This window comes from Rhinoderma darwinii, chromosome 1, assembly GCF_050947455.1.
Source record: "Rhinoderma darwinii isolate aRhiDar2 chromosome 1, aRhiDar2.hap1, whole genome shotgun sequence".
Taxonomy (NCBI): domain Eukaryota; kingdom Metazoa; phylum Chordata; class Amphibia; order Anura; family Rhinodermatidae; genus Rhinoderma; species Rhinoderma darwinii.
The window spans coordinates 605,559,047-605,573,714 of record NC_134687.1 but is presented as its reverse complement, the minus strand read 5'-3'; the positions used below and the strand labels follow the sequence as shown (position 1 = coordinate 605,573,714).

Below are 14,668 nucleotides of genomic sequence, written 5' to 3'. Positions count from 1 at the left end.
ATGGAACATGTCCGTTCTTTCGCATTTTGCGGGCCGTGCTCCCATACTTTGTATGGGAGCACGGCCCGAAAATGCGGCTGTCAGTCAGCGGCCGGCCGTGCCCGCAATCGCGGGCCGTGATTGCGGGCACGGTCGTGTGCATGGGGCCTTACACAGCTTTTCTGACTGAAAAATAAAAAAAGTTATGGCTCTCAGAATATGGGAACACAGAAAATTAATTATTTTATAAACAAGCGATTTTATTGCGCAACGCTGCAAAATTTAAAAAAACTACCGTATTTTTCGGACTATAAGACGCAGTTTTTAGCAAGAATAAATCTTGCTAAAAATTCCTCGCGTCTTATGGTTAGCAGTCAAGGGACCCGGCAGCGCCGGGCCCCCTGACTGCTCCTTACTTAACCGATTCCGGACCTGTAACGTGCTGGCACATCATGGAGCGGGGAGGGGATGATGTATGGAGAGGGTTCATGCGCTGAGCCCGCTCCATACACTGCAGGTGTCAGCTTCTGACACGCTGCTCTAACGGCCAAGAATAGCGATGGCACTGTTCCTGGCCGTTTAACTAATTAAATGCAGCGGTCAATAGCGACCGAAGCATTTATAGGGGTTTTCCCATGAAGAACATTTATGACATATCCACAGGATATGTCATAAATGTCAGATAGATGCGGGTATATCTCTAGAACCGGGCCCCCTAAACCCCGTTCTATCTTACCCGGCTCTGCTGTCTTCCGGCCACTTCCTGGTTACATGGTCGAGTTACGGAAACAGCGTAACTCGCTGAGCTACGCCGTTTCCGTAACTCCCATAGAACTGAATAGTAGTTACGGAAAAAGTGTAGCTCGCATGCTACGCTGCTTCTGTAACTGCCATTCACTACTAGGGGAGTTACGGAAACAGCGTAGCTCAGCGAGTTACGCTGTTTTCGTAACTCATCCATGTACTGCAGTGTATGGAACCAGCGATCTTATGATCGCTAGTTCAAGTCTCCTAGGGAAACTAATAAAATGTGTAAATAAATGTCAAATAAAATAAATACATGATCAGTGGGCCTGGGGCCACCGCCCCTCCCCCCCCAAGGTACACCTTTACCTGTAATGCAATCAAAGGGGGGGCCAGCCTTCACTCTATGTGAATGCTGCAATCAGCTTTGATTATAGCATTCAAGGAGTTAACTGCAGAGATCAGAGGTTTCTCTGATATCCGCCATTAAAGCGGGGCTGCGGCTGTGTAAAAAACATGACGAGTATGCTCGTCATGCGTCATCAACCAGTTCACTGTTGAGAACGCAGACACTTTTGACATTAAGAATTATTTTTCCATTGACGGAGCTTTGGGGTACATATATCTTAGGTTTAGCTTTTATAAAAACTTTTGGGGGATGGATTACAAGAAAAAAATAATTCCACAATGGTTTTCTTGTTTGTTTGTTTCTTTTTTTACACTGTACACCATGCGGTATAAATTATTTTCTAACTTTCAAATTGCTCTGGTCGTCACCATTATGGTCATAATAAATATGTAAGTGATTTTTAGGGAAAAATAATCTCTTTATTCTTACTTTTAATTGTGTGACTTTTTTCAATATCTTTATTAAACTAAAATATCAGCAGACACAACAATACTATTTGAATGGAAGATGTGTAGTGACCTCTAGTGGTTAGAGACAATACTACATCTTTTGTTACTATACTATTTTGTTTTTGTTTTGTATTTTTCGTTATAAAGCCTCTGATCACTCTTGCTTTGTTTCTTTTCCATCATGTTTTAGACTAGAAACCTGACAGACTAATTAGGCCCTGTTCACACTAAGTTCTTTTGCAGGAAGAAAAAATCTGCCTCCGAATTCCTTCAGGAATCTTGAGGCAAGATTCTGAGCTGCCTGCTCTTTTTTTCCCGCTGTGTTTTTACGGCATTTTTCGCCTACGGCCATTGAAGCTAATGCTAGGACCACGGGCAAAAAATGCAACGAAAAACGCTCGGAAACTAGCTCCACGGGTTGCCTCTCATTGGTTCAGTGGGAGGTCAGAGGTGGAAACCGCGGAAAGAAAAAATATGCCAAAAGCCGTCCAGGAAGAAACTGCGTCTGCCTCTCATTGAGATCAATGCGGGGCGATTTCGGACGTTTTTTGGCGCTGATTCCGACATGGTTTCCGTGTCAAAATAAGTGCCAAAAAACTCAGTGTGAACAGGGCTTTATAAGTCAAAGAAAAGCATCAGGATTTGTCACCAAACAGATAAAAAATGTTGCCCTATGGTAGACAAGGTCTTTGCCCACTGTATACATTCTACACATTAATGTTAGCGGGATCAGATAGTCTTGGGGCCTAATGCTTGTCCCCCATTTCATGTTACACCTGATCCTGCCTGGAGATAGGCTGCTGCCAGAGATGTCTGGCAGCAGCTTATCTCCCTTTCTATACATACATGCTGAGCCGAGCATCCGGCATCCATGTTTAGGGGGAGGTGGGAGAGACAGCTGTGGGACAATTAAGTGTTCGGCCTTCCAGCTTTCTAATGTGTATGGCAGCATAATCCACTGTACCAAGTACAACCCCATTTGTTCCCCAATATCTGGGACACTTGCACATGGACATCTGGGTGCACACACATCCCAGCACTTAATTAAAAAAAAAAAATGTACACGAACAGGGATTCTTTCAGTAGACGCAAAAAAATTGGAACCTTACTACAAGAACCAATTACACGTGAAGCATCTACGTGCGGCATATTTATATATGACGCCGTTTTCCTCATTTAGTTACAACTTCTCTAATATTTTTAGTTAAGGAGAATGTAGCTGCAACGTATCATAGAATAACAGTAAGGCTGGATTCACACGAGCATGTTCGGTCCGTAAAGGACGGAACGTATTTCAGGCGCAAGTCCCGGACCGAACACACTGCAGGGAGCCGGGCTCCTAGCATCATAGTTATGTACGATGCTAGGAGTCCCTGCATCGCTGCGGGACAACTGTCCCGTACTGTAATCATGTTTTCAGTACGGGACAGCAGTTCCACGGAGAGGCAGGGACTTCTAGCGTCGTACATAACTATGATGCTAGGAGCCCGGCTCCCTGCAGTCTGTTCGGTCCGGGACTTGCGCCTGAAATACGTTCCGTCCTTTACGGACCGAAGATGCTCGTGTGAACCCAGCCTTATGTGTGCAAAAAATAAATAGTGCAAGCACGTGACAGGCTGGCCATACATAGGGACTTCCTTTCAGTGTAGTGTCACTAAAAGGCCCTGTTCACATCTGCGTTGTTACATTCCGATTTTCTGCTGTGTCTGCAACGAACACCCTCGGTGGCCAACGGAACCCATTGACTTTAATGGGTTCCGTCCGCTTTTCGTCGGCTTGTCCGTGGTTTTACCAGAGACATGCAAATTTTGAGGTGGATTTCACGCTTTGCGTTGCGACGGGTGAAATCCACACTGAAAAATCTGCCACAATTCTGCGATATCATAGGCATGCAGTGAATTTGAAAATGCCGTATCGAGAGATTTGCCTGCTCTTCCAGGAGCTCTCGTCCTTTTTTTGGATGTCTCCCAGACTCTCCGGAAGAGTAGGGATTATGGACTGCAGCTGTAGCACGACCAAATATACACATCGCTCCCCGTTCCTGCAGTCTTCTTCATTTCCAGGCGCTGACGAAGACTGCAGGAACGGGGAGAGGTGATTATCTGGGCATCTGGTCTAGGTCTGTATTTATTTAGGGGGTCTTTATTTATTTAGAGGCTCAGGTCTAGTGTCTGTATTAGTTTAGAGGGTCTGTACTTTTTTAGGGGGTCTGTATTGGTTAAAAGATCTGGTCCGAGGCCTGTATTTAGTTAGGAGTTCTAGGGTCTGTATTTGTTTAGAGGGATTAGTCTGTGATCTGTATTTATTTAGGGGTCTGTACAGGAATGGCAACTTGAACTTTTCAGAACAATTTATCCAAAAATTACAGACAGCCAAAAAAATGTACGAACAAATTGGAAAACCATAACGAATCAAAAAGATAAATAATAGATGTCTATGACTTGGGCTAAGTTCACACCTGCATCACTGCTTGCCATCCTTCTGCTCCGTCAGAGGAGCAGAACGAGGGAACACCGGAAGCGACGGTTCTGTTGCACCACAGACACCAACCACGACAGGCGGAACCCATTGACTTTAATGGGTTCTGTTGGCTTTCCGTTGGGGCGTCCGTGGTTTTAATAGCATGCTGCACGATTGTTTTTGGTAGTCTCTGCCGGATCTGCAACGGAGTCTCCAACACAGATGTGAACAGAGCTTTAGAGTACTTGCGCACGCCACTTCATGCACAATTTGTCAGAAACTTCCTGAATTCTGAAAAGTTGGAAAGTCGCATCACAAAAAGTCGCTGAGCCCCTTAAGCTGTAACACAGCTGATCACGTGTGACCAATTTCATAGTCGTATAAACAGCCAAAAATAATCACCCATAGGTTGATTGGCAAAATGGTTGGCAAGATGTCCGTCGATTTTCACGTCCGGCGTCCCAAATCTCACTCACGCGAGATTTGGCGCCGTAATACCGCTCCCAGGATCCTTTGCCAGCCCTCTTCCTGCGCGGCCTGAGGTGAGTGAGACATGGCAGCCGACACCAGCTCCGGGACTTGCCGCGTAATCCGTGTTATATCTCCGCCATCCTGCTCCGAGTGCCGGCCGTATCTGGCTGGGGTTTATGAGTAACACGTCCGGATGCGGGATGTACCGGTATGACGTGGCTGTGGAGGGGTCCCCGGGCTGAGGCCTCTGGATAAGCCGAGGATGCGGCCTGTTGTGCGGGTTTGTAGTCCATGTACTGGGCGCTTCACCCACATGCCGCTCTATGGTGGCGGGTAGGAATATAAGCCCCAGCATACCATAGCAGCGCTACCAGCCTTTGTAGTGTGAGCCCTGGCATACCTGTGAGAATGGATTCATGTAATGCTAGCGGCATGTTATGTGACGCTCTGGCATGTGGTGGCACGGCTATGGTTGGCAGCCCCCCCATGTGTATGTGACCTGTGTGTTGGGCAGCGGGCACTAGTACTGATCAGCGCCTGGCATGTTCTTATGTGACATCTTACTGACTTTCTCCCCAGGCTGGCCCTGATTTTTATACATGTCTGAGCATTGGCGTTCCCACAGTTGCTTGTTACTTGGGCACCTGCAATATACAAGTGGGTAACCTACCCGGGGGAGCTGCCCTATTATCCAGAGAGCTAACGGTGGCACTAAATACCCTCCAGCTTTTATGCCATGTGATAGCAGTGGGACCCCCCCAATAAGGAACTTATTGTAGGGACCCTCGCAATAGAAAACTGTTTGTTACTGACCTGTTGGGACTGAACCACAGCAAATATGGGGGGGGGGACACTGATCAGCTCCCCCCAGTGTCTCTTACTGTGTAGGATTTACAGCCGCGATGATGACTACTTAGGACACCTTTTGGAATTAAATATGAAAATAATTCTCATATCTGAGCGGCTGTGAGACACGTGGAGCTGTGTACGTATAACGGTGCTCCTTATGTCTAATTGATGATTTTTTAAACCCAGGTAATCTCTGAAAATGGTCCGCTACTCCCTTGACCCGGAGAACCCCACAAAATGTAAGTGACCCTATATACAGCTGTATATCTATAGTCTCCCAGCCGGAGATCCACTGGAGTAAGCAATAACTTTGTCCATGTTTACCTGCAGCATGCAAGGCCCGGGGCTCCAACCTGCGAGTGCACTTCAAGGTAAGCACAAGGCATCTCCAGCCCAGGCTGTACCAAGACACCGCTGCCGTGATGTCTTCTTAGGACACCTTTTGGATTAACCATGAAACGAACAAGAATTCTGAGCAGCGAATGTTTACATTATGTGATATATGTTGTGTGCTGAATTCATGTGAACCCCTCTGATCACACATTTCAGGTACATCCTTTAAGGTTCCTGCACACGACTTTGTGTGCCGCCCGAGTCCCATCTGTGATCCATGAAAAGATAAGACAAATTCTATCTTTCCACGGATCGGAGAGTTGGGTCCGTTTTCATGGACCCGATTCACCCACTGAAGTGAATGGGGCTGTGAGAAACGGCCCAAGTGGAACTCAGTCGTGTGCAAGAGGGCTTAGTTGTGCCCTAAATCTTTTGTTGGAATTTCCCTTTAAAGAGGCTCTGTCACCAGATTTTGCAGCCCCTATCTGCTATTGCAGCAGATCGGCGCTGCAATGTAGATTACAGTAACGTTTTTATTTTTAAAAAACGAGCATTTTTGGCCAAGTTATGACCATTTTTGTATTTATGCAAATGAGGCTTGCAAAAGTACAACTGGGCGTGTTGAAAAGTAAAAGTACAACTGGGCGTGTATTATGTGCGTACATCGGGGCGTGTTTACTACTTTTACTAGCTGGGCGTTGTGTATAGAAGTATCATCCACTTCTCTTCACAACGCCCAGCTTCTGGCAGTGGAGACACAGCGTGTTCTCCAGAGATCACGCTGTGTCGTCACTCACAGGTCCTGCATCGTGTCGGCACCAGAGGCTACAGTTGATTCTGCAGAAGCATCAGCGTTTGCAGGTAAGTCGATGTAGCTACTTACCTGCAAACGCTGATGCTCCTACATAGTCTGATCGGCGCTGTAATGTAGATAACCCCAGTGGTTTTTATTCTGAAAAACGATCATTTTTGACCAAGTTCTGACCTATTTTAGCTTTCTGCTAATGGCTTTCTTAATAGACAACTGGGCGTGTTTTTACTTTTTGACCAAGTGGGCGTTGTACAGAGGAGTGTATGACGGTGACCAATCAGCGTCATACACTTCTCTCCATTCATGTACTCCGACATCGTGATCTTGCGAGATCACGATGTGCTGTTACTTACTCGCACATTAACATTACTGAAGTGTCTATTCACTCAAGACATCACCTCCAGCCAGGACACGTGATCTCAATTTGCTGTGCTGTAAGTCCCACACAAATGTTACTGAAGTGTCGGGATTGTGAATAGACATTGCGTCCTGGCTGGAGGTGACGTCTATTCACTCTCAAGACACTTCAGTAATGTTAATGTGTGAGTAAGTGACAGCACATCGTGATCTCGCAAGATCACTATGTGCTGAGTGCATGAATGGAGAGAAGTGTATGGCGCTGATTGGTCAGTGTCATACACTTCTCTTTACAACGCCCACTTGGTCAAAAAGTAAAAACACGCCCAGTTGTCTTAAGAAACTAGCATAAATCTAAAATAGGGCATAACTTGGTCAAAATTGATTGTTTTTCAAAATAAAAACCACTGCTGTTATCTACATTACAGCGCCGATCAGATTATGTAGGAGATGGAGCACTTATAATCTGGTGACAGAACCCCTTTAAATAGATATCACTGTAGCCTATGGGTGACTGATAGCACTGTTAGGCATCCGTTTAACGCTCCCGTCACCCATAGCCTAATATGGCATTTGTTGAACGGATATGTTATGAAAAGCCCATGACTTTTACGGATGCCGTACAGCGACGTCCGTCAACCATAGGCTACCCTACCATGTTAAACAATCTGTTTTGTGTATTTTATATCTTTATTGGACTTTGTGGGAGTAAAGTGTAGTCTGTTATGCTAATCCATACACTTTTTTTTTTTTTTTTTTTTTTTTCTTTTGCGGTATACTGATGTATACCAGCCAAAAGGACACTGTTTTGGCCTCCGTCTGACTATAAAGCCCTATAGGCACATTTAACGTGTACGTGGTGTTTATGGCTGGTTTGGCGCCTAGCTGAATAACAGAGATCCCCTGTCCGGTGGCCAACACTCCATCTTCCATCAGAAGTGAGACCCGCACCTATCGGACATTTAGGTCTCGTTTACGCAGATTTAGTCAGTATTTTGCTTCGAATTGAGAGCACAGAGCAGTGTAAAACTTTCCACCTTTTTTTTCTGCTATGTTTAGGATCTAGTCCTGGTTTTGGCTGAAAATACTGACCAAATCTGCAATATGTGAATAAGGCCTTAAGGCATATCATAACATTATGCCTTAAATGTCTGAGTTTAGATTACCCTTTTAGCCTGTGCCATGTTGAGGAATATGTAGCACAAGTATTGAATCTCCTCAATACTTTTGGTGACCGTTTCTACGAATGCTGAACTCTGAGGCCCCATGCCCACGTCTGTATTCTGAACTTGTTATCCGGCTGTCAGCCCAAACTTTACTTTCTGTTTTATCCAGAGGCATACAGGCCACAACTTGTTCAGATACTGTTTTACAATACGAATTGTCCCTAAAAGTATCCCTCATAGAGGGAACATACGCCAGCTCCGCACCGTAGGGGCTCGCCGTGCTGCTAGCAGGGTCTGTTCTAAGCTTTAGCGTGTGCTTGAGCGTTAAATGTGATTTCGGCTTATAACATTCGCATCGGTGGGCTTGTTTGAGCATAAATGATTTATCTCTGGATATTGTCATATAGTTTGTATTGCAAATTATATAAAATGCTCCTTTAGGTTTGGACTTGATATATTTGGTGTATTATTCTTTTTCTTAGAACACTCGTGAGACTGCTCAAGCTATTAAGGGCATGCACATTCGCAAGGCCACCAAATACTTAAAAGATGTCACTCTGAAGAAGCAGTGCGTTCCTTTCCGTCGTTACAATGGAGGTGTTGGCCGCTGTGCCCAGGTCAGTATGCCCAGACGTTCTAATTACAGTGAACTGTACGGTGTTGTGGTTTGTGGGTGGACTATGATCATCGTGTAGAGGCTTTACACTGGAGTAGCCGTGATGACGATCTTAGGACACCTTTTGGAATAACCATGAAAACAACCATTATGTTCTGAGCTACTCCAGAATAGTTTATTAAAAATGTTCTATGCATTGCACTGATGATGGGGAATTTCCTAATATTCACTACTTCTAGACATGGATCCCTTCATCCTGATATTACATCAGAGAACGTCTGTTCACACGAAGTTTGTCATGTACGTCAGATAATACTATAATGTAACAATGGGTTTCTAGATGGGAAATGAATGCTAAGACTCTTGCCTTTCATTTGACATGTTCCATCAGGATTCTGGGGTTTTTGTTCTACTAAAAGACCTACTGGGCTACACTATTCAATACTGCAATTGACTTGTACATCCTCCTCTGCTGCTCATTTGTATGTGTTAGGGCAAATCTTTTGCACTCCCTCCCCTTTAGCATGGCATCTTCTATAGACACCATAGTACTGTCGGGTGACAGATGCTAGAACTTGCTGTACGGAAGCAGCACATACACACTACACAGAAGACCCTGCTGGAAACGGCCGTCATCATCCAGGAGCAACACAGGGGAAATGGTGTCAAAAAGATCATGACCTTCTCGGGGTTGGGACAAGCTATTGACATAATTTTCTGTCTCCCGTTTTTTTTATTTTGCGGATCTGTGAATGACATACGGATGAAATACATATTGTTTGCGGACACGGGGACCGGGAAAAAACTGACAGCGAATCCGTTTACGGGCTGCAAAATACAAATGGTCGTGTGCATGTAGTCTTAGAACAAGTGGAGACCATGCTGGTGTCTCTCTGGGCCCTAGAAGGTTTCTGATATCGTACCCTACTGCCGCTAACATCAGAACTTCAGTTATGCAATGGCTGCTAACAATTGCGGTGGTAATAGTCTATCTGTCAGGTGTATAACCTGTATTTTTATTTTTTATCCTTGCAGGCCAAGCAGTGGGACTGGACACAGGGACGTTGGCCCAAGAAAAGCGCAGAGTTTCTTCTGCACATGCTAAAGAACGCAGAGAGCAATGCAGAACTGAAGGTGAGACGTTCTTTAACTATACCCTGGCTTTGAAGTTGGGAAATGGCTATCATAACTTCACCTAAAGCTACTTAAAGGGGTAGTCCCATCTCTCAAACCGATCTCAAATGGCAGCTGACCTAAATTTGAGAATTGATTGGACTGCTCCACAAGATTTGCAATAGTAGCCCTGGAGCCATTGAATACCTCTGCACATAGCTGCGGCACCCAAATCACGGCTTTCACAGTGCACAGCATCGGGAACACGCACAAGGCTCTCATAGACTTGCACTGAGACACCAACATCCGGTCCCTACAGCAGACGCTGTAAGATGTGGATAGTCCCAATTCAGATCACGTGACCCACAGGCGGCCAGAAACTGGGCAGAGCTACCTGTAAAATAAAGCACCCGGTAAGCTAATAAACACCACTACGTTATATTTAATGGCGTTGAAAAGGAGGGGCAGAATAAAACACTAGAGTGCTTCTTTAATGATTGAAGCCCACCTATGTTTGACCGCCGCTGAATAAAGTGTTTTGTTTGGGACCTTGTTTGTTTAGGCTCTAATCACATGCAGTTTTTGATGCAGATTTTTGAGCCAAACACACAAGTGGATAGAAGAGGAAACGGATCTGTCTTTCCATTAGGCCAATTCTACATCAATATTTTGGTCAGTATTTGTAAAAGCCAAAACCAGGAGTGGAATATAAACTGAGACAAATATAGTAGAAGAATTTATACTCCTGGTTGAGGCTTACAAATACTGACAAATTCACAAGTGTGAATGAAGGCTTATATCTTTCTGTATTTTTCAGGACCATATAACTGGTTTGATTATTTTGGATCTCCACTGACTTTTGTGGGGACGATTGAAATATTCTGTCAATATATTGCAAATGGCAAACTTATTTCCATTTTTGAATGATGTCATTAATACAACCAGTGGGGAGGGCGGCCATGCTAAGCCGGACGATGTCTGTGAATACTGCTCGCAATGATGACTATCTTAGGACACCTTTTGGAATCAAACATGAAACAAATCTTTGTTCTGAGCCCTCAGTATTCATACTTTATTTGAGTCCATTATGGACTCGCCTGTCCTGTATCGGAGGTATATTGCTCAGCGTTTGTTTGCTTTCCTCTTATTTCCAGGGTTTGGATGTTGATTCTCTGGTCATCGAGCACATTCAGGTGAACAAAGCCCCCAAGATGCGCAGACGAACCTACCGCGCTCACGGTCGCATCAACCCTTACATGAGCTCCCCCTGCCATATTGAGATGATTCTGACCGAAAAGGAGCAGATCGTCCCCAAACCAGAGGAGGAAGTTGCTCAGAAGAAAAAGGTGATTTTTGGGTTTTTTGCTGATCTCTGCAATGACGTTCCATTACCGGTATGGAATAGATCGGGATAGCATTTATGTTAATGAAAGCCGGACACCTGGTTTTCGGGATTAAGCAGGTGCCATGGTGCTGTAGGGTTTTTAATGGCCTTTCCAGACATGCCCCTGTTGAATTTGGCTGTTTAACTACATTTGCTAAAACCCAGCTAGAACATGGCGCACGCTTTATGTAAAATCTACCAGTAGACCTCTTGGTGGTGCCAGCGGGCTGAGGAGTTACAGCATCCTTTACACTCCCATAATTTCCTTTTTCTGCGTTTGAGTATACAAGTAAACGGGTGCAAGGGTTTTCGGTTCCGCGAGAGCCGACGTTGACATTCGCCGTTAACTTGCCAGTTTTATCACCAAAAATCAGGTGACCGATACACTTTAAAGCTCCAGTATCCCTTGTGTAAAGGATGAGATTCTATAAATGTATAGTAGTAAAATGGATCTCCCTTTTGACCATCATGTTAGTTTACACCCAGTTGTATTTTCAGTAATGTTATGAATGCTTCTCGTACTGCTCGAGTCTTGTCATGTCTTGTACTCCAGTCCATGGGTGGGGGGACCATTTTTCTGCCAAGGGCCATTTGGATATTTATAATGTAATTCGCAGTCCATAAATAATTATCAACTTGAAAATTAGCCAAACATTGAATTAACACACCTGTAATGTGATGGCTGGAACTGCTTCTCTTTGGTGAGGCGTGTGATGTTAGCCGGTATTGATGATGTTGCTACTGCTTTGGTAAGTCGGGAGCGCAGTCGACTCTTTGCAATGTTAAATTTTGAAAGGAAGGGGTTTTCCCATCAGGGACATTTATAACCTAACCACTGGATGTCATAAGCGTCAGATAGATGTGGATCCCACCTCTATGGTCTGAGCGTTATGTAGCATGGCAATATATCTTGTTTGAACATATCTTCAATGCTCTATTGACATCGATTTGCTGTGTTTACCGTAAATATAGGAACAGATCCAAAGTAATATCAGGGCATGTTTTCAGCATCTAAATGTTTCTATTCCATAACGGCAAGCAGTTGTCTTAAAGAGGCTCTGTCACCAGATTCTCAAATCTCTATCTCCTATTGCATGTGATCGGCGCTGCAATGTAGAGAACAGTAACGTTTTTGTTTTTTTTTTTGTGTTTTTTTTTTTTAAACTATCATTTTTGGCCAAGTTATGAGCAATTTTATATTTCCGCAAATGAGCCTTTCTAATGGACAACTGGGCGTGTCTTGTGTTTTTAGCAACTGGGCGTGTTTACTTCTTTCACTGCACAATCACACTGTGCTGTGGATCATGCTGGGCTGGAACAATGAGAAGTGGATGAAGCGGATTGGACACTGATTGGTCAGCGTCATACACTTCTGTACAACACCCAGTTGGTAAAAAAGTAAAAACACGCCCAGTTGGGCATTGAGAAACTCATTAGCATAAATCTAAACTAGCTCATAACTTGCTCAAAAATAATAGTTTTTCAAAATAAAAATCACTTATCTACATTACAGCGCCAATCAGATTATGTAGGAGATAGAGCATTTATAATCTGGTGACGGAGCCTTTAAATGGTGAACCATGGAAAGTTGCAGACATTTACATTGGGAATAGAGAATAGTTACTATATGATCTGCAGAAGATGGCAGAAACATGACCTGAGGCCCATCATAGGGTAAATGTGTGGATCACTAGGCCATGGATTTGAGAGATGGCCTAGTGATAAAAATATTTTCAGGCCCGAAGGCCCCATGCAAACGGCCGTGCCTGTAATCTCGTCCCGCGACTGCGGGCACGGCCGCCTGCATACAAAGTATGGGAGCACGGCCCGTGAAATGCAAAAGAATGGACATGTTCTATCATTTATGGAACAGTTCTACAGCCCAAACACCCATCCGTAGCGATACGGAAAGGTGTCCGCGGCCAATAGAACAGAATGGCTCCGTAATTGCAGACCGTATTACGGTCCGCAATTACGGGCAAGCTTTAAGTTTGTGGGCATTGGGCCTAAAATCCAGGTTGTTTTTTTTTTGTTTTTTTGTTCCAAATAAGTAACACATTACGTTTTATTTTGCAGATCTCTCAAAAGAAGCTGAAGAAGCAGAAGCTCATGGCTCGAGAGTAAAAGTGAAATGTACAGAAATAAATCGCTCCCTTCTAAATCCTGTGTCTGTTTTTATTTTACCACTTTCTGCGCTCGGAAAACACACCAAATGAAGCCACTCACACGTTACCAATGTATGAACATAATAGGCTTTATAGGTGACCGAACATGTAAAAATCCATTCTAATACTTGTCCCTATCCAATTCTGTTCTGGATCCTGTCACTTGTCTTGTCACCACGTGATGACATTTAATCTGTAACCGGGTCCTATGGAGAGCTGCGATGGGCCAGAGTAAATACATTACAATGTGTTTTACATCAGTTGAAGTCATAATTTCTGTGTAGTGTGTGTATGTATGTATATATGTATATATATATATATATATATAATTTGTTGATAGCTTTTTTTTATTTGCAGAATAAAATCTCCTTATTTCTCTTTGAACTGAGGATCCCTGTCACTTTTTATCTTTCACCAGGCTTACAACGGACTTCCAGGAGCCCAACCACCGACAGCCAGTTCTAAGGTTCTAGAAATGACACCAGGGCCAAAACTGGCTGCATCCATTAGGGGTAACTCCCTTGTACTTTATAGTGTAGTCGGCCATGTACTGGCACTATGTAAAGTTATTGAATGGATGTTGCTGCATCTCCTGGATGTCAATGATGGAAATGAGTGAAATCCTTTTAGGTTTTTGGGGAAAATCCTTGCTGAACAGGGCATCATCTGAAAGTTTGTAGCACATGCTAGAATGTGCATGGGTTTCTTCTGAACCCGGCCTCAGGCTCTGTGCACATGGAAGTATTACAAGCCGAGGAAAAGTCTTATCTGACCTTTGTATGGGAGCCCATGCCAGCCTTGCCACTAAATACCTGGCTCATGCATGGAGATCTATTATGGCAGTTTGTGTGAGCCTTTAGATAGGTCTGGGTCATGTGGCCTAAAAAGAAAATCCTCTTTACCTTAACCCCTTAATGACAAGCCTATTTTACATCTATTTTTTAAGTTTTTCCATCGTCTCATTCAAAGAGCTATAACTTTTTTGTTTTTGCGTCGACATAGCTGTCTAAGGTCGTGTCTTTTGCAGGACAAGTTGTAATTTTTATTAGCACCATTTTGGGGTACATAGAATTATTAATTAACTTTTTTTTGGAGGGGGATTGGAAAAAAAACCATTTTGGCACACTTTTTTTGTGTCCTAAATTTACGCTGTTTACCGAGTGGCATAAATAACATGATCACTTTATTAAGCGGGTTATTATGATTGCAACCATACCAAATTTGTATGGATTTTGTATGTTTTACTACTTTTACACAGTAAAAACACTTTTTTTCAAAATTTGTTTTTGTCCCCATATTTTTTTTCGCCGATGCAGTTGTAGGAGGTTTTTTGTTTTTTTTTGCGGGACGACTTTTGGAGTA

The 14,668-nt window shown here is 43.9% G+C and overlaps 1 protein-coding gene and 4 non-coding genes across 5 annotated transcripts; all 5 read left to right on the top strand.

Moving 5' to 3' along the window:
- Nucleotides 1-4,560: 4,560 nt before the first annotated feature.
- Nucleotides 4,561-13,302, top strand: LOC142662731 (large ribosomal subunit protein uL22). Its single transcript, XM_075840956.1, has 7 exons — nt 4,561-4,583; nt 5,548-5,600; nt 5,692-5,732; nt 8,511-8,645; nt 9,680-9,778; nt 10,912-11,103; nt 13,218-13,302. Exons 2-7 carry the CDS (start codon nt 5,561-5,563, stop codon nt 13,263-13,265), a joined length of 555 nt encoding a protein of 184 aa, XP_075697071.1. The 5' UTR covers nt 4,561-4,583; nt 5,548-5,560; the 3' UTR covers nt 13,266-13,302.
- On the top strand, nt 5,410-5,477 carry LOC142722665 (small nucleolar RNA SNORD58). Its single transcript, XR_012874959.1, has one exon. It is a non-coding gene; the product is annotated as a small nucleolar RNA SNORD58 (small nucleolar RNA).
- On the top strand, nt 5,776-5,841 carry LOC142722654 (small nucleolar RNA SNORD58). Its single transcript, XR_012874948.1, has one exon. It is a non-coding gene; the product is annotated as a small nucleolar RNA SNORD58 (small nucleolar RNA).
- On the top strand, nt 8,740-8,808 carry LOC142722643 (small nucleolar RNA SNORD58). Its single transcript, XR_012874937.1, has one exon. It is a non-coding gene; the product is annotated as a small nucleolar RNA SNORD58 (small nucleolar RNA).
- Nucleotides 10,749-10,816, top strand: LOC142722687 (small nucleolar RNA SNORD58). Its single transcript, XR_012874981.1, has one exon. It is a non-coding gene; the product is annotated as a small nucleolar RNA SNORD58 (small nucleolar RNA).
- Nucleotides 13,303-14,668: the final 1,366 nt, after the last annotated feature.

Coding starts and splice junctions, on each gene's coding strand:
- LOC142662731 (XM_075840956.1), top strand. CDS start 5,561: ATGGTCCGCTACTCCCTTGACCCGGAGAACCCCACAAAAT. Junction 9,779..10,911: donor AGAGCAATGCAGAACTGAAG/GTGAGACGTTCT, acceptor TCTTATTTCCAG/GGTTTGGATGTTGATTCTCT. Junction 11,104..13,217: donor AAGTTGCTCAGAAGAAAAAG/GTGATTTTTGGG, acceptor TTTATTTTGCAG/ATCTCTCAAAAGAAGCTGAA.